This window comes from Rhinatrema bivittatum, chromosome 3 (genome assembly GCF_901001135.1).
Source record: "Rhinatrema bivittatum chromosome 3, aRhiBiv1.1, whole genome shotgun sequence".
Classification (NCBI taxonomy): domain Eukaryota; kingdom Metazoa; phylum Chordata; class Amphibia; order Gymnophiona; family Rhinatrematidae; genus Rhinatrema; species Rhinatrema bivittatum.
Window position 1 is genome coordinate 328,003,217 of NC_042617.1, and position 25,489 is coordinate 328,028,705.

The 25,489-nt window shown below is 45.9% G+C and overlaps 1 protein-coding gene across 1 annotated transcript in view; it reads left to right on the forward strand.

Annotated features, from left to right (window-relative positions):
- PDSS2 (decaprenyl diphosphate synthase subunit 2) overlaps positions 1 to 25,489 on the forward strand; it is a 325,971-nt gene that overhangs the window by 296,223 nt on the left and 4,259 nt on the right. The window contains exons 5-7 of the mRNA XM_029595318.1: positions 8,937 to 9,110; positions 14,168 to 14,296; positions 19,840 to 19,875. Coding sequence (XP_029451178.1) covers positions 8,937 to 9,110; positions 14,168 to 14,296; positions 19,840 to 19,875 — 339 coding nt within the window. The remainder of the gene's footprint in view (positions 1 to 8,936; positions 9,111 to 14,167; positions 14,297 to 19,839; positions 19,876 to 25,489) is intronic.

A 25,489-nucleotide genomic window follows, 5' to 3' on the forward strand; every position in this document is an offset into this window, starting at 1 on the left:
ATGACACCTAGATCCTACAAAAATGAAATAGGTGGTGACTCCCAATATATGGAACCTTACATTATGTAACTATAGTTTGGGCTTCTTTTCCCTATGTGCATCTCTTTGTACTTATTCACATTAAATGTCATCTACTGTTTGCATGCCCAGTCTCGCAATATCTTCTTGCAATTTCTCACAATCCTCTTGTGATTCCTATCCTATGACTTTTTAATTTCCTCAAGAGTCTCTCATGAGGTATGTTGTCAAACGCTTTCTTAAGATCAGGATTCACTAAATTGACTGGCTCACGTTTATCCACATGTTTCTCTTTTATTCTCTCCTTGACGAATTTATCCCCTCCCAGACGAATGGTTTGCTATCCTCTCGAAAGATGGACTCAGGCACTTCCAGGTTAAAGCACCTTAAGCTTTAACCCACATCCTTTACTATTATGTTACAATACTTCCTGCCTTTATTTTTTCCAGCTATTTTTAGCTTCCAAGTTTCTACACCTTGTTAAATGTAACTTTACCTTTTTCTCCTCTATTGTTAATCACTTTATTTATTGCTTCAGTTATCCTTGTTCTATGTAAACCGATCCGATATGGTTATCACTATGAAGGTCGGTATAAAAAAGTGTTAAATAAATAAATAAATGTTTATTCATGCCTTAAAAAAAGGTAGCAGATTGGTGACGCAAGTTTTCCATTGGCTAAATCCATGTTGGCTTTGGCCCATTGAACTATGACTTATCAATGTGATGAGTAATTTCATGTTTTATAATAGTTTCAACTATTTTTCCCGGCTCATTTGTCAGGCTTACCAGTCTGTAGTTTCCTGGATCACCCCTGGAACCCTTTTTATAAACTGGGGTTATGTTGGCCACTCTCCAATCTTCAGGATGGTATGATTTAATTAGGACACAAGAAATAAAGGTTCATTCTAAGACGAGGGTCCTAAACTTCAAGAAAACTGTTTCTTAAAATGAGGGAGTACCTCAAGGAGTCGTCAACTGGATGGGAAAAATAGAAGGGTAGTGGGCAAAACTTAAAAGGAGGTATCTTAAGGCAACTAATCGTTTTGTTAGGAATGTAAATAAATGGAAGAGGAAAAAAAGACCAGTATGGATTTCCAAAGAAATAGCTGAAAAGGTAAGGAAGAAAATGTTAGTGTTCATAAACTAGAACAGACTGCAGAAAGAGGAAGACAGGCGACAATATCTGGAAAAACGAAGAGAAGCTGGGAAAGTAGTGAGGAATGCAAAAATTCAAATAGAAGGAAAAATAGCAAATGCGGTAAAACAGGGGGGGGGCAAGACTTATTTTAGATATGTTAGTGATAGAAGAAGTGCAAAAGTGGCATTGTGAGACTCAAAATATGAAGGGGAGGAATATGCAGAGGCGGTTGAGGAAAAAGCAAAATTGCTTAACAAATATTTCTGTTCAGTGTTCACTGAGGAAGGGCCTGGAGCAGGACCACATAAAACACAAATAAGATTGGAAGGTGAGGTACACCTCAATCGATTTTCAGAACAATAAGTTTGTGAGGAACTAACTAAACTTAACAGTGGGGCTGAATGGAATACATCTAAGGGAACTGAGAGATGTCCTGGCAGCTCCGCTGGTGACCTTTTCAATGCTTCTTTAGAGTATGGAGTAGTTCTGGAGGACTGGAAAAGGGCGGATTGTTTTAAACTGCTTTTTTAATGTGATTTTATGTAATACTGTATACTTTTCTTGTAATCTGCCTAGCACATATTTATATTCTAGGCGGAATAGAAATTGTTTTAAATAAATAAATAATCTGACCTCTATGATGAGCAAACTTAATGGAATTGCTGCTAAAACAGAGGAGAGTGCAATTTTTTAAATCCAATGGATCACAAGATCCGAGGCAACATGGCTTTACCAGAGGGAAATCTCGACAAACGATTTGATCAAGTTCTTGGGGTACCCAGGGAGTTGGATCAAGGGAGAGTGCTAGACTTAGGGGTGGATTTTAAAAGATGCGCACACATGTTATAAAATTGGGTGGCCGGGCGTACATGTGTGCCGGATTTTACAATCCGCGCGCACAAGGGGGAGGTGAACTTTTGCAAATTATGTGCGGCGATGCAGTCGGGCCTTCCCCAGTTCCCTCCCAGTCTGCTTCAATTAAGAAGCGGACTGGGAAGGAACTTCTCTCCCTCCCCTACCTAAACTCCCTCCCTCTTGTCCTCTCCTCCCTACCCCTCCCTGCCCAGATCCCGCTCCCGGCCCTTTGAAGTGGCCCGGCACTTGTGCATGTACCGGGGTTTATGCACATGGCTGGGCCCCTTTGAAAATTTGCGCGGTGTGCGCAAGGCCCAGCCACGTGCGTAAAACCCGGGTTTTACGCACGCAGGCCTTTTAAAATCCAGCCTTTAGTGTACTTGGATTTCAGTAAGGCCTCTGAAACGGTTCTGCACAGAATACTTATAAATAAATTGAGTACCCTTGGTATGGCATATAGAGTGACTGTGTTAGAAACTGGCTGAGTGGGAGGTGACAAAGGGTAGTAGTAAATGGAGTGTTAGTAAAGGTGTGCCTCATGGGATCAGTCCTTAGACCTGTTTTTTCCAACAATTTTGTGAGCAACATAACAGAACAATTGACTGGAAAGGTTTGTCTTTTTACCGATGATACCAAAATCGGTAACAGGCAGGAAGATGTGCAAAACAGGAGGGTTCTAGCAAAGCTCGAGCAATGGTCTGAGGACTTCTAGCTAAGATTTAATGCTAAAAAAAAATGCAGAGTAATACATTTAGGATACAAAAACATATGGGAAAGTTACAGTATTGGAGGTGATATTCGGGTTCTGGGGGTGATTGTATCTGATGATCTTAAGGTGGCCAAGCAGGTGGATAAAGTGACTGCAAAAGCCAGAAAGACGTTTGGCTGCTTAGGGAGAAGAGTGGTCAGCAGAAAAAGGGAGGTGATATTGACCTCATTTGGAATACAGTGTACAATTCTGGAGCCCGCACCTTCGAAAGGATATAAACAGCATGGAGTCTGTGCAGAGGGAGGCTACTAAAATGGTCAGTGGTCTTTGTTCTAAAGCATATGGGGATAGACTTAAAAATCTAAACATGTACACCCTAGAGGGAAAGATGAGATACGGGAGATATGATAGACATATTCAAATATCTCAAAGGTTTCCATGCACAGGAGGTAAGCTGCTTTCAACAGAAAGGAGGCTCTAGAATGAGGGGTCATGAGATGAGGTTGAAAAGGTATAGGCTCAGGAGTAATCTTAGGAAATATCTCTTTACAGAGAACATGGTGGATGCATGGAACGGCCTCCCAGGAGAGATGGTAGAGACAAAAACAGTATCTGAATTCTATCTACCTATAAATTAACTCTTCACCAATACAAATCCAACACATTAAGATCCAAGAGGAACTACTACGCATCCAAGATCCACCACCTAATCTTCGACGCTAAAGCCCTCTTTAGCTACGTCTCTAACCTCACTCAAATAAACCCTTCAGAAATCGCTCCCAACCAAGCCAAAGCTAAAGCGGAAGAACTAGCGCTATTTTTCAACAACAAAATCAGCAAACTTCTAACTCAACTGTCCCCTAACACCACATCTACTTCAACACCACCTCAGAACGCCTTCAAAAATTCCCGCTTAGAAGAACTGGAACTTACTTCTTCCATTGAAATCCAAGGTATACTACGGAAAATGAAACCATCTTCTCACCCTTCAGACCACATTCCCTCGAAATTGCTTCTATCAATTCCTGACTCCATCTCCAAATCCCTGTCAGACATCATAAATTGCTCAATAACACAAGGATCTTACCCAGATGACCTAAAATTGGCCTCTCTAAAACCACTACTCAAGAAACCTAATCTAGATCCTAATGACCCAAACAACTACCGTCCGATCGCCAACCTCCCCTTCATAGCCAAGATTATGGAGAAATTGGTGAACACCCGACTCTCAAACTACATTGAAGAAAACAACCTCCTATTCCCATCACAATACGGTTTCCGCAAATCACTAAGCACGGAATCTCTCCTCATTTCCTTAACAGATCACCTCATCCTGGGCCTCGATAAAGGTCAAGCCTTTTTACTGATCCTACTGGACCTGTCCTCAGCCTTTGACACCGTCAATCATTCATTACTCATTAAACAGTTAGCCTCCATAGGTATCTCAGGCACAGCTCTATCTTGGTTCATATCATTTCTCAGCAATAGAGGATACAAGGTCAAGATACAGAACAAAGAATCCTCTCAACACCCGTCGTCAGTAGGAGTCCCACAGGGGTCCTCCCTGTCTCCTACTTTATTTAACATTTACCTCATACCGTTATGCCAACTTCTCACCGACCTCAACCTCAAACACTTCCTTTACGCGGACGATATCCAGGTCCTGATACCCATTAAGGATTCCTTCGCAAAAACTCTGGCTTACTGGGATACATGCCTTCAAAAAATTAAACTCCTCCTCACCAGCCTAAACCTGGTATTAAATTCCGGCAAAACTGAACTACTGCTCATCGCCTCAGAAAACAGCACCATCACCTCCGCACAACAAGCCACGCCAACAATCACACAAGTGAGAGACCTAGGAGTCCTAATTGATAATCGCCTGAATTTCAAAGCCACTATTAATAAAACCACCAAAGACTGTTTCTACCAACTACAAGTGCTGAAAAGAATTAGACCGCTTTTCCATGCCCAAGATTTCAGAACTATTCTACAAGCAATCATTTTTTCAAAATTAGACTATTGTAACACCATCCTACTTGGCCTTCCCGCTTCATACACCAAACCGCTTCAGATGGTGCAAAATGCAGCGGCACGAATTCTGACAAATACCAGGAGAAGGGACCACATAACCCCTATTCTAAAGAGCCTCCATTGGCTACCTATACACTTTAGAATAATATACAAGGTCATTCTTACCACATACAAAAACATACACCAACTGGCTCCCATGGACCTACAGATCCCTCTCCGACTACACAATTCGTCAAGACCGACAAGAGATGCATACAAGGGATCGCTACAGGTACCACCGTCCAAATCCACCAGACTCTGCACACTAAGAGACCGGGCTTTCTCTACAGCCATTCCACCGTTATGGAATTCCATCCCCTCAAACATCAGAACAGAACCATGCATCTCAACCTTCAAAAAAAGACTAAAGACCTGGATATTCACACAAGCTTTCCCGGAGGCCAATTGATCGAACACCTCCAAGCCACCCCTAATATCCAACTACACCATGGTTAATTAATCTCCAACATGGTTAACTATTCTCCAACTACTTCATGGTTAACCTTATCTTCTATCGTTTACCTGTGTGAATTATAACCTGTCCTTTCTCTTCCTTCTCAGCCAAGTTCTTATCACCCTGTTATATGTAACTGCCTTTTCCGCACCATTGTTATAGTTATGTTTACTATGCACCCCTGTTTTATGTGAACCAGCACGATGTGACTGCTGTCTCGAATGCCGGTATATAAAAATCTGGAATAAATAAATAAATAAATAAATAAGAAAGCCATGGAATCATGCAGGGGATCTTTAAGGAAGTGATTGATGGGAATTATAAAGCTATATTAATTGGATGGATGGGCAGACTAGATAACCCATACAATCTTTTTCTGCCGTCATGTTACTAGGTACTGTAGCAGATTTTAATGAGAGTTTATAGATTACTAATGGTAGATCAACAATTTCCTTTTTAGGTGTATGCAAATTTATCTTATGCATATTCCTGATGGGCTGGATTTCCCCCAGGACAGGTTTGGGAATTTCTGCCCTAGGTGTTTGTTTTCACCTTAGAAGAGGGTGAGCTATGCCAAATTCTAGTCTTATGAAAGAAAAAATGTAATTATTCCATAATGCAAGGTTTTGTCTCAGTCTGGGATCTTCATCGGAATTATTGGGAATGGATTTTCAATTGTTTTTGCTCAACCACAACATCCCCTGTATAAAGTTTACATAATCTCCATTGTCTCTTTCCTCATTGTGCATAGCATATTCCATTCATTTTAAATTTATGGTGGAGAGCGTTAAAAATCTGAGAGTCCAGCTAGCCCTAGGAAATCCAGGGCAAAACCCCCCACTGAAATCAGTGGATCTTCTGCAAGCTTCCAACTGGCTGCCCAACTTACATCATGGGATAAACACTGTGGATCCCTAAAGGCTAGAGGATGGAAATGAAGAAACGAGTGCATGGGGGTAACTTGCTGGTGTGGTGGTTATTACCCTTAACACAAATAAGCCTTGATACTGTTAATGCAACTCTATCATTGATCTCTGCTTCAATGGCGGTGATAAAAGGGGAATTGGATACAGACAGCAAGCAACAAGAGCCCCGACTGTTGCGGTTTGGGGAACAAATAAACGCGGGGTAACTAGCTGATGAAGCGCTTACTTACTACCCTTAATCGCTAAGCCTGATACTTTTGGTGCAACTCAAACATTGCTCTGTGCTTTCATGGCAAAGGTTAAGGGAAATTGGATTCAAACAGCATCTGAGGGCCCTGACGTTTACGGTCTTTGAAAATGATGAGCATGGGGGTAACCTGCACAGTGCAGCAGATACTGGCATAAGCTTGCTGGGCAGACTGGGTGGATCATTTGGTCCTTTTCTGCCCTCAATTTTATATTTCTATGTTACTGATACCATAAATATCCATGCATTCATTCTCCATTCCTCTCCAGCTCAGAATTCTGACCTGGTTTTTCAGACAGTTTACTTGTCAGTATTTCTGTTTTGATCTGTCACTTTCCTCCTGCTCCTTTGGACTTCTAGCTCAATCGTAACCAGGGCTGGGATCTGGCACCATGAGCCTTCCTTTCCAACTACCGAGGAATATTTCCCCTATTTAGGCACATTTATCAGTGTGAGAGCACCTGTTAACAATCGGTCTGACTGTCCTTATGCATGTTTTAGTGGTATAACATCTGTACTGATTTATCTCAAAGTTGTGGGAGAATCCCAAGTCTGGTTCAGAATGGTCCATATTTTAGACAACCTGATCCCCAAACACGTTCCTATGTTAACAATGTGCAACTTTTTCCAACCTGTTTAAATCCTCTCCAAGTCATTGTAGCAATAGCCCTCAGCCAGAGACTAAGCTTCAGGGCTCCTTCTGGAACCCTGCAAGTATGGGTCCTGTCAATTAGCACCTTAGTGCTACTCCTAATTCAACCTTAGGGTTAACTCTGTGGATACTCAGTGGCTCCTAACAAGCACTGCTCAGGCCCTGCCTGCACTTGCACAAGTGCCCCTATAATGGCAACCTCCTGCCCATCAACTTGATTCCTGCATGTTTTGGGCAAGTACTCTGCCTGCAGCCTATCACCTGTTGGTTTCTAGGGATACTGAGACTTCACACAACTCAAGGACCATACAGTTCCTAGAAATGCACTCCAAAGCAAATACAAAACAATGTTGGGACTGTCAGTTGGCCAAAGGGAGAGAGCTAACAAACTAAAAGGTTTATTGACAATGAATAGAAAACAATGTAATTTGCTAACAGGTAAAATAACAAGGATTCATATAGTTAACACTATGTAGACAAGTTTCACTGTACTTAAACAATGCCTGGGGAGGTTCAGGATAAGATTTCTTCACAAGGATGGGTAGAGCTGGGACAGGACATTAGCACAGGTCTGGTTCCTCTGCATTCCCAGCCAAGACTGAGATTTCTGGCAAATTCTGGGCTGGGTCACTCTGGAGCTGATACTGTACAACCAGTGATAACCCAGGACACTAGATTCCTGATCATTAGCAGTACAGAATGTTACAACATTACATCTTCTTGTGGATGGGCTGGAGTTCCCCCAGGACACTATAGAGCACAGCAGGAGTTAGGCTGCCACCTGCCTCTCATTTGAAGGATTGCAAGGGAAATGAGGTCTTTCTGAGGAAACAAAAAGATCTCGGTGCCCAATACGCAATCTCAATAGGCAGAAAGGCCCTCATTTTGCCATTCCGGCTGCTAGATGCAGTGACTATGATGCCCTTCCCGCCCCTTGCAGCATGCCCATCCCCCGTCTGCCTCAGGAAAAGGAAGACCTGAGTTGAGCCTTGAACCCAGGTCCCTCCCCAGGGCAGTGCCACTGGGCCAGATCATGATTCGTTTTAGTAGTGTTAGTGATTCTTAGTAATGTGCTCTCCATCTTTCCATTTTACTTTTATTAGCGAAAACTGCAGTTTATCTTTTCCTAATTGCATTACTTTCTATCCATTTTAGTATGTATTAATTGCTGAATTTTGCTGTTTGTGTATCACTTCGAGTGGATTCATTGAAGCGATTAAGAAATGTAAATGAATGAATGAATAACGCTGAGTGTTGGTCAAGAACTGTAGTAGTGACAGTAATAGTGATAATTGTCTGAAATTATTTTCACTGTCTCTCTCTTTTTTTTTTTTTTTGCTGGGATGTGTAACCCTTTGTGTGGGTTGTGCTTTCCATGCTTCACTCTAGCACGGGCCCCCTGGAACTGTAGTTTTTGCTTCTTGCTCACCGACAGTCCCCTTAAACTGTGAATCTGCCGCAGACATATACACTCTTTGGGAATAAAGGAAAGCAAGTCTTTATTGTGCACGCAGGCGTAATGTATGCCTGCGTGCAATCCAGGTCAGTGGGCTTGTATACCAGCGCGACAGAAAAACTGCAAAAGTCAGAGGCTTCGTGATTGCTCGATTTGCATAATTGTGCTGCTGTTGCTTTCTCACAGCCGGAATGAAAGGTGCTCGTTCTGAATAGCCCCAGATCGTTCCTTGCCATCCTTTGCACCAACTAAATAGCTCTGCAAATTAAAAACCACAGCGCCTTCCCTGCTCTCTCTTAGACAGCGGACTGGCTCGTGCCTCAGGCCTGTGGTGCTGCCCCAGGTTTTTGACTTCATGGCTAGCAAGCTCTCGATGACTAATTTTCAACCTTGGGTTTTATTTTCAGGAAACCGCTCTCACTGATGACATCGGAATATTGAGGTGGAAGGAGCAGGTTTTCCTTTCCCATGGTGCCTTGCTAGCCAAGAGCTGCCAAGCTGCCATGGAGCTGGCACAGCACGATGCCACCACACAAGCAATGGCGTTCGATTACGCAAAGCACATGTCCATGTGCCACAAGGTACCTAGCTTCCTTATTCCCACAAAGAAATGAGCGAGTGTACAGTATTTAATGTATCACCTTTGCCTTTCCTGTATCCAGTAAGCATTCCCACGATCATACCTCACTAGGTTTCATGCAAGCATGCTCTGAAAGGCCTCACAGGCCCTTTCCTCCGATATCTCTGCAGTGGTCTTGGAGAAACCGGGGCATGGATTCAAGTAAACATACATGCAAAACAAAAAATCAAAAGCTACAAAGAATGTGTAAGCTAATGCACAGCAAACAGTTTGATACACCCTACATGCAACAGAATTTGTAGGGTTATCAAATGAAGAATCTTTCTCAGTGTAACATATGTGGTCTGTGGAATCCACTTTATATAGTGTGGATAGGAGAAGACCATAGAGTTTGATCTTCTTCAATCTGTACCACAACTTGGACATCCAGGAAGTAGGAAATCGTTTGCAGACCATGAGCCAGCAGTGGACTGCGGGAGAACGTATACATGCCTGAAGTCCACAGCTGGCTGTTCTGCAAAAGATTTCCTGCCTTCCGGGTGTCCAAGCCCGTGATTGGAGAGTATCCCTGAATCAGCTCTTACCAGGGATTTCTGCCATTTATTCCATTTCATCCAAACAATGTGCATTAAGAATGTTCCTATATTTTTCTTGCGGTGTTGCATCTTCAGTTAAAACATACGCCATAAGTAGGACTCAGTTCTGCAATTGTGCAAATCACAGAGCGTCATTATTCATACCCAGACCAACCAATAAAAAGCTCGATGCTAGAGAAGCAGACAGAGAGGTAAAGGAGAAAATGAAAAAAACAGCGTGGCTAACAGAAGTGTCCTTGCTAAATTGATCTCCACTGAGATTATAAATCTCTTAAAATAAATAAATGACGGTTTCCCCTTACAACTCAGCATACAAACAAAGAATTCAATTTCTGGTGTCCTCTCTACAACAGAAACAGAAACTCCCTCCTCTGCCAGGTGCATTGTGAAACAATACAAAATCTTGGGGGGAAAAATACCCAAACCCCAGTAAGCACATATGTAGCAAATTTTCCGTTCCTTATCAGCAAAAACTCCCAGGGCTGAAACAGCAACAACACTACCTATGGAAAGGCAGCAGTGCAAATACTGCGCCAGGCCCTAAAACACCAGTACACTTCCCCTCAGGAAAACGCAACAGACAGCACTGCTCCAGATCCCTACATGCCAGCGGACAGCAGCCCCCCCCCCCCCCCCAATGTAACCCACCCCTCTCTCCACACTGCCCAGCACCAACCCTCTCTCCACACTCCACACCCTTCTCTCTTCCCCTGGCCCAGAGTGGAACGCCCCCCTCTTTCTCTCGTCCAGTCCCCAGCAGGGATGGCGAAGGAAGAAGGAGCAGGCCAGGAATGGGGATGGGAGGAGAGAAGGAGGGTGGATGGGGGGAGAGGAGGAGGAGGCAGACTCTGAGACAGGAGAAGAAGAGGGAGCTTCCAGGATCTGTGAGCAGAGTCCAGTGTTTGTTTGTTTATTTTATGGGCATTCGATATTCTGCTTTTAACCAGGAGTGGCCCCAGAGCGGGTTGCAGTAATATTAGAACAACAAACATTGTTGGGAGAGGAGCTCTGTATTGCAGGGCAGATTCTCAGTTGGGTTATTTTGTTGTTGCTGTAGAAATAGGAATACTTCTGTGGTAATAAGGTTGTTGGACAGGAAGTCTCTGTTGGGAATGCTTAGCTGGAAAGTTTCAAAGAGAAATCCAGATTGGGGAGAGGGGGGGGGGGTGAAAGGTGTTCTTACTCCTGGTGCAGCTCCCTCTCGCCCTTCCACCCCCTCTCTCTAGCCTCTCTCGCTCCCATCTGTCCCCGCCAGCTTGTAAGCTTGCCACCCAACCAACCAACCAACCAGCCTGCCCTCACAATCAGCCATTCCCTGCACACCAACTAGTTCTGCTCCTCCCCCAAACGGACTAGCCAACCTGCTGGCCTCCCCCGCAACAAACTAGCCAGTCTCCAAATGCATCCCGCTGAGCAAGCCTTCATATCAGCATGTCTGCCTGCCTCCACCACCACCACCACCATTCCCCCCAGCAAGCCTTGCCTGCTCAGCCACCAGTCTCCTCTGCAGGTCCTGCCTGCTCCATCACCACCACCCTCCCCCTTAGCGAGTCTGCCTGCCTCCACCGCTTTCTCCCCCAGGCAGCCCTGCCTGCTTCTCTCCCTCCTCGGGCCAGCAAGCCCCAGCCTCTTACACACCTTGCTGGCCTTTCTGGCTTTCTCCCCAGATCTTCGGTCTCTTGGCTGGTGCTCTCAAACAGCTGACGGGCCGGCACGGCGCGGCGCCCTCTGAGTCTGAGCCACGCGGGGCACCTGCAGGCCATGCCGATCTCATGAGGCCGGGACCGTGAGATTAAGCCCGGGTGCCTCTGCTCTCGCCAGCCTCGGACTCTCGAGATCGGCGTGAGATTGGAGGCGCCCGCGTGGGCTCACGTTTCATAGAGAGAGTCGCACCGTGCCGGCGTTAGCCGTTTGGGGGGACCGGTGAGCAGACTGGAGATCCTCGGTGGCCTGGGGGGGGGGGGGGCAGCAAAAGGTGGGGCCAGGGCCTGGGCTGCCCCACCCCATTACAGCACCTGTGGATTAGGCAGTGGGGTGGGGGGGGGGAGAGAGAAACTGGAGATGAAGGTTGGGGAGATAATGGAGGGAGGTTGAGGAGCTCAGAAGGTAGGCTTACCATAGTCTCAGTGTTTGGCAGCTTCTGGGAGTAGGGTGCTGTCTGTCCTCATGGCCCCTCCCCCCCCTCCTCTGTTTATATAGAGAGGAAGGACGCACCACCGGGGCAGGGAGCGCCGGGCTCTCGTAACATCGCCAGAAACTGCGCTGCCATTACTGTTCTTGCCTTAAGAGTGGGTTGCAAAGATGGCAAGGAAGGAGGCGGAGACCGGAAAGTGCTACCATGGAAAGATGGAGAGATCCAAGGGGGCGAATGGAGGGAAGGCTACAAAGCAGGGAGAGAGGGCTGCGACAGGGTGTACAGAGAGGAGACGTGAGCTGGGTGGGGGAGGGATACAGAGGGGAGAGAGATAATGTGCTGGCTGGGGGGAGTAGGATATATAGAGAGGGGAGAGGGCTGCATGGGGGTGAGGAGGGATGTGAGGTGGAATACTGAAATGGGGTGAGAGGAGCGATGCGGAGGGGAGATGGAAAGCTGGGTGGGGGAGAGATAGAGAGGGGAGAGAGATAATGTGCTGGCTGGGGGTGGGATGTAGAGAGAGGGGAGATGGGCTGCACAGAGGGTGGGTGGGATACAGGGTGGAGACAGAGGGCCCCGTGGGGTGAGGTGGAATGCTGGAATGGGGTGAGAGAGGAGCGATGTGGAGGGGAGATGGAAAGCTGGGTGGGGGAGGGATACAGAGGGGAGTCAGAAGGCCATGGGATACAGAAGGTAGAAGGAGGGCCAGTTGGGGGAGTGACACAACGGGTTGTGTGGGGATGGGTGGATCAATACAGAGAGGAAAAGAGAGCACCGTGAGGGGGGGGGGGTGAGGTGCAGAGGGGAGCTGGAAGGAGGAAAGTGGGGCAGAGGAATAAATTGCAGTGACCTTGCAGAAACCTGAAATCTCAGCTTCGCTTTCCCTCAACACCCGTGAATCCTCCTTTAATTCAGAAGTTCGGTAAGTGAGGGGGGGAGTGCCCATTGCGTCACCCATGGTTTCTGCTGCTGGGCACCAGTGCGTGATAGCAGATGCGCTCCCCCTTCTCACCACATCCCCAGCCCACTGTAAGCTTTGCCGCTTGCTATGCATGGAGCAGAAGGACCGAGCAGATTCCCTCTCTGCAGTCTTTCCATTGCTCAGTATCTGGCCCTCTTCACATCCAGGTAGCTGCAGAATTAGAGGAAATTTACCTTCCAAACATGTGGAAGGGAAGGAATTACAGTGTTCAGTTCATGCATCTTAGTATTTGTAGAACAATTACATGAAAAAACTGAAAATACCACTCTAGGGGAAGATTTCCAGAAAAGAGTTAATAGACAAGTCTCATCGTTGTGGCATTAGACGCTAAATAAATCCTAAAAGCATGCACATGGTGTTTTTCTGCATAATCGCATTTACGTGTACAATTTGGTGGTCATTTTGTGACTTTGTGCTTAGGTTAACACAGTTTTCAAAAGAAACTTGTGCGCCTAAGTCCACTCTGAGAATTATCCCACCCGCCTAAGCTAAAAAGGCTGCGGCAGTGTTTCCCTGCTTTCTAAAACTCCAACATCTGGGTGCTGGTCCAGGCTCCCCCCCCCAGGCTGGCCGTCTGCTTGGTCACGTTAAACGTGCACATGAACACGACCTACGGCTGTAGGGCGGCCGTTTCTGCACAAAAAGCCCCTGTGTCCTCAGAGGGCCCTTTCAAAGTTACCCTCACTATGTAAAGCACTCGCACGGTGATAGCCTACGTTGTCAGTCCAAGTTTTCCTTTTCCCTGTACACTAAGCTGCTGGGCTTTAATGCTGGTGGATGTTCTGCTATCACGTCTGTAACCTGTGTTGACTGCGGAAGAGCTGTAGATATGAGAAAGGCCCGAATTAGTGGAATTGGCTATAGCAAATGAATGCATGAAAGGGCTTGGATCAGGCCCCATAAGAACATAAGAAATTGCCAGGCTGGGTCAGACCAAGGGTCCATCAAGCCCAGCATCCTGTTTCCAACAGAGGCCAAACCAGGCCACAAGAACCTGGCAATTACCCAAACACTAAGAAGATCCCATGCTACTGATGCAATTAATAGCAGTGGCTATTCCCTAAGTAAACTTGATTAATAGCAGTTAATGGACTTCTCTTCCAAGAACTTATCCAAACCTTTTTTAAACCCAGCTACACTAACTGCACTAACCACATCCTCTGGCAACAAATTCCAGAGCTTTATTGTACATTGAGTGAAAAAGAATTTTCTCCGATTAATCTTAAATGTGCTACTTGCTAACTTCATGGAATGCCCCCTAGTCCTTCTATTATTCGAAAGTGTAAGCAGTCTACGGCATTCTAAACTCTTGGTTTTTTAATAAACTGCTCATTCCTTCCCTGCAGCTCAACTCTGACCTCCAGCCTTTCGTTAAGGGAAGTGCCAACGACTCTTCGGCTTTCAGCCTGAATTCTGCTCCCGTGGTCCTGCATCAGGAGTTCCTCGGACGAGAAGCATGGATTCAGCAGATAGAGGTAAGGGCCCCAGGTGAACGAGGCTGGATGCGGTTAGCCAGCGTCGCTGCGTCTCCCGGTGAATTGTGCTTCGAGCGTGCCTCTTTTTTTTTTTTTTTTTAAAGAAAGGCGTCGTGTTAAAAAGGAGCTATGCCTGTTGTCTCGCAGCGACGGCAGCCCTCCCGCTCACTGCGGACGTCGAGGTGTGCTGCCAGTGGAAGGCAGGACAGCCTCAGGCCCAGGATTGCTGCAGTCTGTTCCCGATATCCTGGAGCAATCTAGCTGTACAAGGAGGTGTTCGGGGCAGGTCCCAGGATCAGCACGTTTCGGTTACTGCACTCAGTAATGCTCTTAACCCTGGCATAAACGATAGCAGGTGAACACAGACTGCTCAGTCTGCCTAGACTGAGGATCTATCTCTCGCTTTCTGCAACTTGGCTTTCCCATTCCTCTGCTCCTTCATATAGGCCCGGGAACCTGAGGTCAACTTTAATTTCACGCGTGACGTTAGTTTGGGTTTTGTCTGGGAGGGATCGTTATAGTTTAGATTTGTAAGATTGCCTGTCACCCCCTCAATGAGCGAGCAGGGTCGGTAGAATTAGGGATTTCTACTTATTATTATTTGATTTTTGCTTTATTATGTTGGTGTACTTTTGTGTTCGTAATGAAAACCACTTTGGTTCTCATTGATGGGGTAGGGAGGCAGCAGATCAGCCGACACTGAAATAAACGTGCGTATTCCTATTGGCCCAAACCAACATCTCAGCACCCTCCTGCCATCTGCTCCTGCATCCACCGACAACAAATGCCCCAAGTCTATCCCTGTCTTTCACATCTTCGACCACTTATCCCTTATCGTGCTTCGTGCTTGTCCCAAGCATGTTTTAAACCCAGTTTGGTTGTCGTTACCTCGCAGGCAGGCTGCTCTTGACAACAACCACCCTCTCAGTGAGCAGGTGTTTTGTGATGCTTCCCCTCCCTTCCCTGCAAAGTCACGTCATGCCCCCTTGTCCTTGAACGGGCAATTTCACCCTCCCGTACACTACTGAAGCCTGTCAAATATTTGAAAGTTTCTATCATGTCCTCCCTATCCCATTGTAGCCTTTCTTTGTAGGGTTTGTGTTGCAGGCCTGGATCATTTCAGCAGGCCCTGTTTGAATCACCTCCATCCTCTCCATGTTCTAGAAGGGTATTCAGAGTGGACTTTTACCAGTAACCGCTACAGAAGCAATAGTACATCCTTTTTCCTGCTAACAATACTGCTGCTTATGCAAGCAAGCAGCAGTATTATCTTCATTACACTGACTGGCTACCTTTGATGTGATCGCTGTTTCTCTTCCCAGTTTTTGTCTTTCTGGTTAATACTTGCTTAATGGACTTTTGCAGCTCACTTGCAGACCTTTCCATTGTTCATTTTCCAAACCTTTGACCATTTTTCTTGGTTTCTTTTTCAAGTCCCCTTTCATTTTTTTTTTCCCCCATGCCCAATTTTTCTGGCGTGCCCACTCTGTTGCAGATGTTAGTGTCATCTGCAAACAAGCATGATTTCCCCTCGAGTCCCTCTGCAACGTTACTAATAAAATTATTGAAAAGAAGTGGTCCCTGTTCCATCCCCACGAATCCTTTTGCCTTCAGTGGAGTAGACTCCATTCACCACCACTCTCTGCCTCCTGCCACACAACCAGATCCTCGCCCAATGTGCAACCCATTCGTGCTTTGTTCTGTTCCTTGTCCCTATCCCTTTGTCTTTGTCTTTCCCTAATAAAGTCTTAAGTTACCTATCGCAGCTGTACTTTCTTTAGAATAAACAGGTCCTACTCCTGCTTGCTGAGCAGCCTTTTCTGTCTGAAGCTTTACAACCTCTGCCACATCTCCTTCAGCCACCCCTTTTCTCACCTCCTTAATGAACTTGCATGCTTAGAAGGCTTCCCCTCGTGAAGCCGTGTTGTCTTTTTCATTAGTAGCACTTCCATAGTTTGGCCCACTGCAGACCTCAGAGTAGCCAGTCTGAAGCTGTCTGTTTTCACTGTTGGATATCGGGATTGCATCCTGCGCTCTCACAGTGCCATGGAGCCTCTCCTCTCTACATGGGCAAGTTGAACAGAGCCACAAGGGGTGTCAGCAACACCTGCTTGAGCTCATTGAGTCTCTTGGGGTGGACACCATTTAAACCATGGCCATCCCCACCCTTGGTTCTTTAAGCACTTCAAGAACCTCCTCTGTAATTTCATTTCACGTTTATCAGTGCCTTGTCCCATCTTAGATCCAGCACCTTCCTATCTAAATGCCAACCTCACTACCTCCCTTTCTTTCCCTTCATAATTCTGCTTGTCCTCTCCTGCCCATGTGTTTTATTTTGTATTTTTTGAATGCTAATTTCATTGTTCTTATTAATTTTGATGAATCACATTTCTTACGTGTTAATATCAAAGTGATATACATATAAAAATGTTAAAAATTACAAAATATATTAGGTAATGTAAAACAATAAAATAAAATGGATAAATAAAAGAAACTAAAAAAGATATAATACATAATCAGCATAGATTATAAATTGATATTGATTAAGAACATAAATTGAAATTCAACATCATTAAATGCAATAGTTAAAATAAAACTTGTTTACATTTATGATCAGACGGAAACACTATTCTGGACAGGCGTATGTGAAGGAGGAAGCTTTTAAGAAACTCCCTAAATTTAAGCTAGTCTTTCTCAAGGCACAACCGTAAGAGAAAAGAGCCTCAAAGACTGGGAGCCAGAAAAGAGAAACCCGTTTCTCGGATGTGTTCAAGTCTGATCATCTTTGGTGAAGGCAGAGCTAGTAATTCTTGTTGCGAGAACGTAAAATGTGTGTAGGCTGGTATGGAACAAGAAGATTGGATAAGTATGGTGGAGTTCCCCAGCGGAAAGCTTTAAAGATTAAACACCCAATCTTGAACTGAATCCTGAAGGAAATTGGAAGCCACTGAAGTTCAGTGAGTAATGGTGTAATATGATCACATTTTTTCTTACAAAATATTATTTCAGCTGCTGTATTCTGTACTATCTGAAGTCAGCAAACACGAATAGAAGAGAGACCATGCAAAATGGCATTGCAGTAGTCTAACCTACTAAGTATGAGAGAGTGAGTCAGTATCTTCAAATCATTAATATCTTAAAATGGTCTAAGTCTTTGAATGAAGCGTAAGAAAAAGTAAGAATGCTAAACCAAATTAGAAACACAGGAAGAAAATTTCAATGATGAATTGAGTTGAACCCTATTTCTGTTACCTCCTTGGAGAGCCATATTGGTCTCTCCTATTTATACTTTTAGCCTTGCACAGTGATTTGTGGCCTTCTCAGTCCTCCCTTTTATTGCCCATCAAAGTTCCTCCATACCCTTCCGTTCTTGGAATCTCAGTTAGACCCTTCTCATCACTATCATTCATCCACTTAAAGTCAACCCTCTTGAAGTCCAAGACCCTAATTTTAATTCAGGTCAGAGGTTAATATTGAACTGTACCATACAATGATCACTAGATCCTGAATGTTCCCTTAACATGAAGTCATTGACACTGACCCCATTTGTTAGTATCAGATTCAGTATGGCCTCCTCTCACGTAGGCTCTTCCACTAATTGCCTTAAAAAGTCCAGTGGTAACTTGGGCGATAGCGGCTTGGAAACAGCCAGAAGGAATAAGAAGGCAGACTCTGGCTGTCTCCTTTTGTGCAGTTTATTTGCAGTGAAAAAACAAAGAGCAAAGTAAAACCAACAAATATGATGCACTCACCTTAAAGTTCAGATAGCACAGAGATATCACACATAACAGGTTTTAGCGAAGGCTGGCTTCATGCATGCTCCCCGGGGCCTCTCTAACCCTTCTGGGCCCTGTCTCCCTTCCTGGGCCCAGAATCCCTTGCTCTGTTGGGACTTAAGGAGGACCAGGCCAGAAGCTGTGGCCGGTCCCTTAAGGCGGTCTGAGGAAGTTTCCTGTAAACTCCCTCACACACCCCTTCTAAGGCATCCAGGACTTCTCCATCTAGTCTACATAATTTCATTCCAAGTGCAGTGCCATAGGACCCTATAGATCTCTGCCTTTCCTTTTGCATTTTACAACTGAAGATCCTCTGTGCTTATCCTCGGCTTTTCTTAAATTCTCTTACTATCTTTGCCTTCACCAGCTCCCCTAGGAGACTGTTCCATGCACCCACCACCCTTTCTGTGAAGAAATATTTTCTGATGTTACTCCTGATTACTACCCCCTTTAAAAGTCATATCATGACCTCTTTTGTAGAACTTCCTTTCCCCTGAAAAAGGGTTACAAATTGTGCATTATTTATGCCTTTTAGTTGTTTGGATAACTCTGTCACATCCCCTCACCCAACTAAAGGATGTTGTCTAAAGTAGCTAGAATTATCTGTCGGCAGCATATGCCATAAATAAAAAAAAAAAACAAAAAAACCAAGGCCAAAATTAACAACCCTGGATAAAATACAAATCAAATAAGACTAACTGGAGAAAATTCTTTTTCACTCAACGCACAATAAAGCTCTGGAATTTGTTGCCAGAGGATGTGGTTAGTGCAGTTAGTGTAGCTGGGTTTAAAAAAGGTTTGGATAAGTTCTTAGAGGAGAAGTCCATTAACTGCTATTAATCAATTTTACTTAGGGAATTGCCACTGCTATTAATTGCATCAGTAGCATGGGATCTTCTTAGTTTTTGGGTAAATGCCAGGTTCTTGTGGCCTGGTTTTGGCCTCTGTTGGAAAATCCTTCAGATCATAATGTATATCATCTAAAACAACCATATGTTCATATTTGTTTGTCAACCTTACAGAGGGGAAAAAAGGTATTGCGGAAAGGAGACAACCTTTGAGTACAATCATCGCATAACAAAAAACTCGCTTGTTAAATATTTGTTTTGAAATAAGTTCTTTAAAAAATGATGTTAACAACAAAAAAAAGACTTAATCCCACTTGACTGCAGAGTTAATCATCTTTAGAAAAGTGTTATTTAAGAGAAATATTTCAAGGAATAATCTCACTTGACTGTAAAGTTAATAGGATGGTATTCCCAAAACATTTGTGCCCAGATGACAGAAAGTCACTTAACTTCTCAGTAGCAGCCACGGTGGTCTCTCGTCAGCAGCCAGTGTCATCTCTGAGCTCCAACCTGGTCCAGGGTTCACCCCTCCGGGCTGCCTCGGGGTGACTTATTCTGACACATTGTTAGACCATAAATTGTAGCAGGCTTGGAATAGCCAAAATGTATATCTACATGAGGCATCAATGTCTCCCGGCCGCGTTGGGAGGAATACCTGGCATGGATCTTCTCACAGCAAAAACTGTGGATACTAAAGCAAGGGAGACTTACACTCATTCAGAGGAAATGTAAGGTTGTGGCAGCACGGGAGTTTAAATCGCCCTTAGTTTAGTGGCCATAGTGGGGGGGGGGGTCATACTTTTTAATGTAAGAAAGTCCATGCCAGTGTCCTGCTCTGTTCTCTGTCCGGCTGCCTTTCTCTGTTTTTCTGTGTTCAATTCATTTTTGCCAACTTTTATTTCTTCTCTTCCTTCCTAAGGCACAACAGAAGGGACCCTTGCTGGACTTTGCTAAGGTGAGTGGAATTTAAAACCGAATACTGGTAAATCTGCATTACACTCGTTGGCATTGTAACTTAGCAAGTGGCCCATCTGGTCTCCCCACTTGACTCATCCACTTTGAAGAGATGCACATACGAATTTCTATATGCAACACAGCCCCAACTCCCCCCCCCCCCTCTTCTACCTGACCTCTCAACCTTCTTCCCGTCGCCGGTCTCCACATCTGTCCCAAGCATGTCAAACATCTATTAAATTGATGGCCCCCGCCCACCCCTACTAGTGGGCCATTTCAGGCCTGGCCATCTTCAGCTTTGCTTCCTTACAAGGTCAGTACGTCCATGTCTTAGTACCAGGTTTTGTAAAAATTCCCCTGGCCACCAAACTTAGACCTTGATTCATCATTTTGCTATGAATATATCAAAAATAGGCATATGTGGTCAGGCTAATTTTCCTGATACCGCATTGCATTAGGTATTTACCGCACAGCGAGATACCATTATCGCACCGCACGTTATTTTCACACCGCGCACTGAGCCGAAGGGAAGGAGGGAGAGAGAGAAGAGCGCCTCTGTAGAGGCTCACAAAAACGTTAACTATTTATACCACTGTAAGAGGGGGCACCGGTAACCCGGGGTGAGGTTTGTGGGGTGGGTTCTGGGGGGGCAGTTTTACATGCACAGTCATGCGTACGAACAGCGCAATTACCATCGGTGAAGATTTAATGTGATTTGGAGCTAGGTAGAGAGAACATGGAACAAATCTACTCTTCTTTCACCTTCCATCCCTCCAAATCACATTAAATCTTCACCGATGGTAACTCTGCTGTTTGTACGTATGACTATGCATGTAAAACTGCCCCCCAGAACCCACCCCACCCCCACAAACCTCACCCCGAGTTACCGGTGCCCCCCTCTTACAGTGGTATAAAAAGTTCAAATATAAGTCACCCTCCACAGAGGCTCTCTCTCTCTCGTCCTCTCCCGAACCGACATCTACGATAAATCCCGTTTCGACCGGTAACGCACAGCTAATGCAGGCATATAACGCACAGGAAAAAAGGGGTAGTTATTTCCGGCGTTAAATCCGGCGTTGGTGCGCATTTACTTTATCGCGCGCCACGTTAACCGACCCTCGTTTCATTTCCATTTACTCCGCCCAGAGTCCTCCCACTCGAATACTAATTTTAAAATGTATCGCGGGCGTCACGGAGTTATCGCGGGCGTTAGGACCCTAACGCCCGCGATAACCCCCTAACGCGTTTTGATAAATGACCCTGTTAGTAAGGCTGTTGTAAAAAAAAAAAAAAAAATAATAATAATAATAAAATTAAAATTCCAGCCTCCCCATATTCGTTGAAGTTTGGATTTCAGCCACGGTCCTGTCCGTGCAGGTCACCCCAGCCTCCTTGGAAACTCGATGCTAGCCAGAGTTCCAACCATCGCTCTGTGCAGCTTATCCCACACCTTCTTGGAAGCCCAGTGCAGTTGTTCCACTAGCTATCACTCCGTACAGAGCTATCCTAGTGCTTTATCACCATCCTTTTGCCTCTGGGGATCCTCTGTGTTTATTCCAAGCATTTTAAAATTCCGTTACCATCCTCGTGTCCACCACCTCCTCTGGAAGGGCATTCCCAGCATGCACCCACCCTCTCTGTGAAAACGTTTCCTGAATCCTACCCCCTTGGAGGTTCATGTCCTCGACACCACCTTAGGGCAGTGTTCCTCGGCCACGGGTCCCATGCACCGGCAGCAGTTTTGCTGATTCACAGAGCGACTGTTGTTGCTGGAATGTAAAAGAGCCATGCTGCAGCCACCCGGCTGCCTGCACCCACTGGCTCAGACTATCCCGCTAGTGGCGTCACTCCTCACCCCACGCCACTGCACGGTGCTGCTGCTGCTGCTTCCGGCCGCAGAGACAGACTTGCCAGCACGCGCCAGCCAGTTCCTTACTACACCGAAACGTGAACACTGGGCTCAGCTGAGCCCCAGGCTGCCCCCCCCCCCCCCCCCCCCCCCCCCGTTCTGGCTCTGTAAATAAAAAAAAAAAATATCCAGCGGGTTGCTGGCTATGCAGCCACAAAGGCTGCTGGAAGCCACGGGCTCCTTAAAGTGGCAGCATCTAACTTCACTGCCACCAGTGCAGGTATTTTTAGCCTCTAAGCTGTGCCAATGCTCTGGAATAAGGAGACCTGCATGTTTTTCCCCCTCCCCTGCTCTGGGTGGAAGGACAGCGCCTTTGTCATAATTCTTTTAATTAAAACATTAGGAGGTGACTGGGTTGATACTGATTCCTGCCACCCTCCCCCCAACTAGCCATGGAAGGGGACCCCCGTGCTTTTCGGCCAAAGGAACTCCTCCCCCACTCTTTGGGAGCACCGGCCAGCCCGACCCATGTCAGTTCAGGAGGTCATCCAACTGTTCCCTGGCATAAAAAAGATTGAGAAAAACTAGGGCATAGATATTGAGAGAGACTCAGGAAGCTCTGGCTGAACAGAAGAGGATTTTGAGAGGTGATTATGCAAAGGGTTTGTCCAGCTAACTTTTGAAGTTAGCGAGATAATCCCTGAAATGTAAATATTTTCTCCGCACCCCCCCCCCCCAGTCCCCGGCTAAGTTTTGTCCCTGGTTAAAAAAAAAAAAAAAGCCAACGTGAAATCAGGAATGCCCCCAATGCCTGGGATAAGTTTTCACAGGTGCCCGAAGTCAGCAGGGTACCTCTGTCCAGACAAAATACGCGTCCTTAAGTTACCCGGATGACTTTACCGAGATAAAGTTTCCCGGCCGTATTCAGCAGCATGCGTAGGCGGGTAAGTCCCGCTGAATGATAGCCGGGTAACCTTCCTGCTCGCTGGCTTTTGCCTCTACGGGTCTGTGCTAGCTAGGTTGCGTTTTCACGGTTCTGGACAATGGATTCATATTTCGTCTTTAATGCAAGTGGTTCGAAGGGCCACATGTTTCTCACGAACCCTCCTGCCCCCACCTCTTTTTCACATTAGTGCTGCTTGGTAGCCAGTGGGCCTCTTGGCATGAGGACTGGAACAGTTGGCTTGGTCAGTAGGTGGCTCCGGTGACCACCAAGCTTGAAAGGTGCGGGTATGGCAAACATCCGGCAGCAGCTAATGGAAGCCATGAAACTCACTCGGGCCGCCGGCTGGATGAGGGTGGAGGGTTTTCCGCCATTCGGCAAGAGTAACTTCTTGAACTCCCCCCTCCAGGGACAGCTCAGCTCTGAGAGGGCCTGCCTGTACTCTCTCTGTCGAGCTGCTGCTTCCTGATGCTGTTGTGTTCCAGACAAAAGACCAGCTGTGACCGAGTGATCGTCACGCCGGCAGCAGAGCGCGTCAGAGAGAAGAAAACGTAGATGGTTTTCCCCACCATCAAGCAACGACGGGGCAGGCAGCTCGCCGTCCGCAGGCACCGAAGTGAAAGCAGTTTGGTCAGATTCGGTTGGGTCACACTTTGGGGGGAAGACGTTCGTTGCCTGTGGTCCAGCTCCGTTCCCGGCTCCGCTGGGCCCATTCCTCCTCCCGTTTCTCCCATGGTGCAGGCGCGCCCTGCAGCAGCCTCCTCTGCCAGCCGAGCGCTTCCTCTCACGCTCCTCCTCGCAATCTGCGGTAGCCGCTTGCCGGGGATGTTCGCGTGCGCGATTTTCACACTCCAGATAATTGGCTCCAGAGCTCATTAAACTGTAACCCATTTCTTTTCTGCCAGACCATGTGGTTTGCTCTCTGTGCCAGGTTCTCCCACCTCCTAGCTTTCTCTCTCTATTTCAGATCCCAAGCGAGCCCGAATTAATTTTTCTTTTGCTTTTTAGACAGGGCCTTGGGTGGGGGGGGGGGGAGGTGGGGTTTTCCTTGCATTTTTAATTGGTCAAAGAGATGAGCCTTCTTATGAATGAATTTGGGATGTTGGACTTTGCCCCAGAGGCAAGGAACTGAGTTTTATTTAAAAATAAATAAATGCTTTCTGGAGGCAGCTGATCCTTACCCCCACCCCCTCAGAGATCAAATTGTGGCCGAGTCTGTGGCAAATGACAGGACCCGGTACCATCGGTAGCCACAGTGGGTCATCTGTGGCACATGAGAGGCCCTAGGAAGACACGCACTTAAATAAACTCTAATAAATGCAGAGAGGGGGCGGCGTTTTCTGAAAAAGGGACAGGACCAGCAGACGTTTCCTTTGAAAATCACCCAGGGAGAAAGATCTGCACCTCCTCCTCCTCCTGCAGATTCCTTTTATTTATTTTTTTTAACTGGAAAACAAAGTGCCCAGCTTTAAAAAATGCATTCCTTGCCCCAGATCTGGCTTGCATAAAAGTGGCCACATACGGAGCGGGCATTTCTCAAAAAACCCCTGGTGCCTTGGGTAATTGCTTTAGAGCAGATACAGCCTCAGTTAATCTGCATGCAGGCAATTTCCTGGCTAGTGCGTCGTTTATAGAAACGCGTGGCCCTTGAAGATCCCATCCTGTTTTTCTTCCTTCAGCGATTCTGTTGTTGAGGAAAGGTTTCAAGGCGAGGAAGATGGTTTCCGTTTTGGAATGCTTCCCCCTCACTCTTGACACTTCTTATAGGGAAAACAAAGGTCCCCATGCCTCCTAGGTCAGACAGCAATGCAGGGAGCAGCCTCCCTCAGCATAACCCTAGTCCTTGCAGGGCTGGCTCTTCCGCTAGCTGAACTAGGTGGCCGCCGAGGGTGCCAAGATTTCGGGTGCGGCACTATGGGGCCAAACGGGGCCAACACCTAAAAGGGTGTCATGCTGTTATTAGGCTACTCACTCTCCCTCCCTCCCTTCATTTATCTATACCATCTTATATTCCGCAATTTCCATACTGTGCAACACAGACTACTTTAAAAACATACATAATAAAACAAACATAAAATACATAAAACTTCATAAATATTTCACCCAGAGCAGAAATTGGTAAATGGGCGGAATATACATTTTCATAAATAAATAAATAAATCAAATTTAACAGATCATGTATAGGCAGATAGTTTGTTTACAGCAGCCCATACGGAGTGCCATGTTAGCTGATGCATAGCACCATGTGACGCGTTCGGCCATAAAGACTGCTCCCCCATCCTACAACGGGACTGATGAGGTCCTACCAAGAATCCTAGAAAATATCACATACAAGGCCTTGGTCTGTTTTACAGGTATATTCAGACTTGAGCCTAGTCAAAAGGCGTTTAATTTTCAGTGCATCTAGCATTTTAAGGTCGGGGAATTTATTTCAACACACCCCACAGCGTGTGCTTAGAGGCATTACACTTCAAAGCTGATGGGTGGGCAAAACTGTCATGAAACTGCTAGACTTACATCGAAGGGCACAACAATTATAATTGTTTGACCTTGTCCAGTTATTGATCAGAAATTCATAAATACACCAGGAACAAAACCCTGGGTAGAGAAATCGTTTTCCCCTTACATTCAATAATTTCCCAAAGAGAACTGCACGATCATCATGGACTGCCTGCAACAGCAGCTAACAGAAGGCAAGGTGGCAACATACACGGTGCGGCGGTTACTATGCTCACTACCTTGCTAAGCCAACCGAATGGGCCCTTACGATATGGATATCAAGCCCTTTACTGCCTTAAGTAGCCGCAGAGCATACTGTGCCTA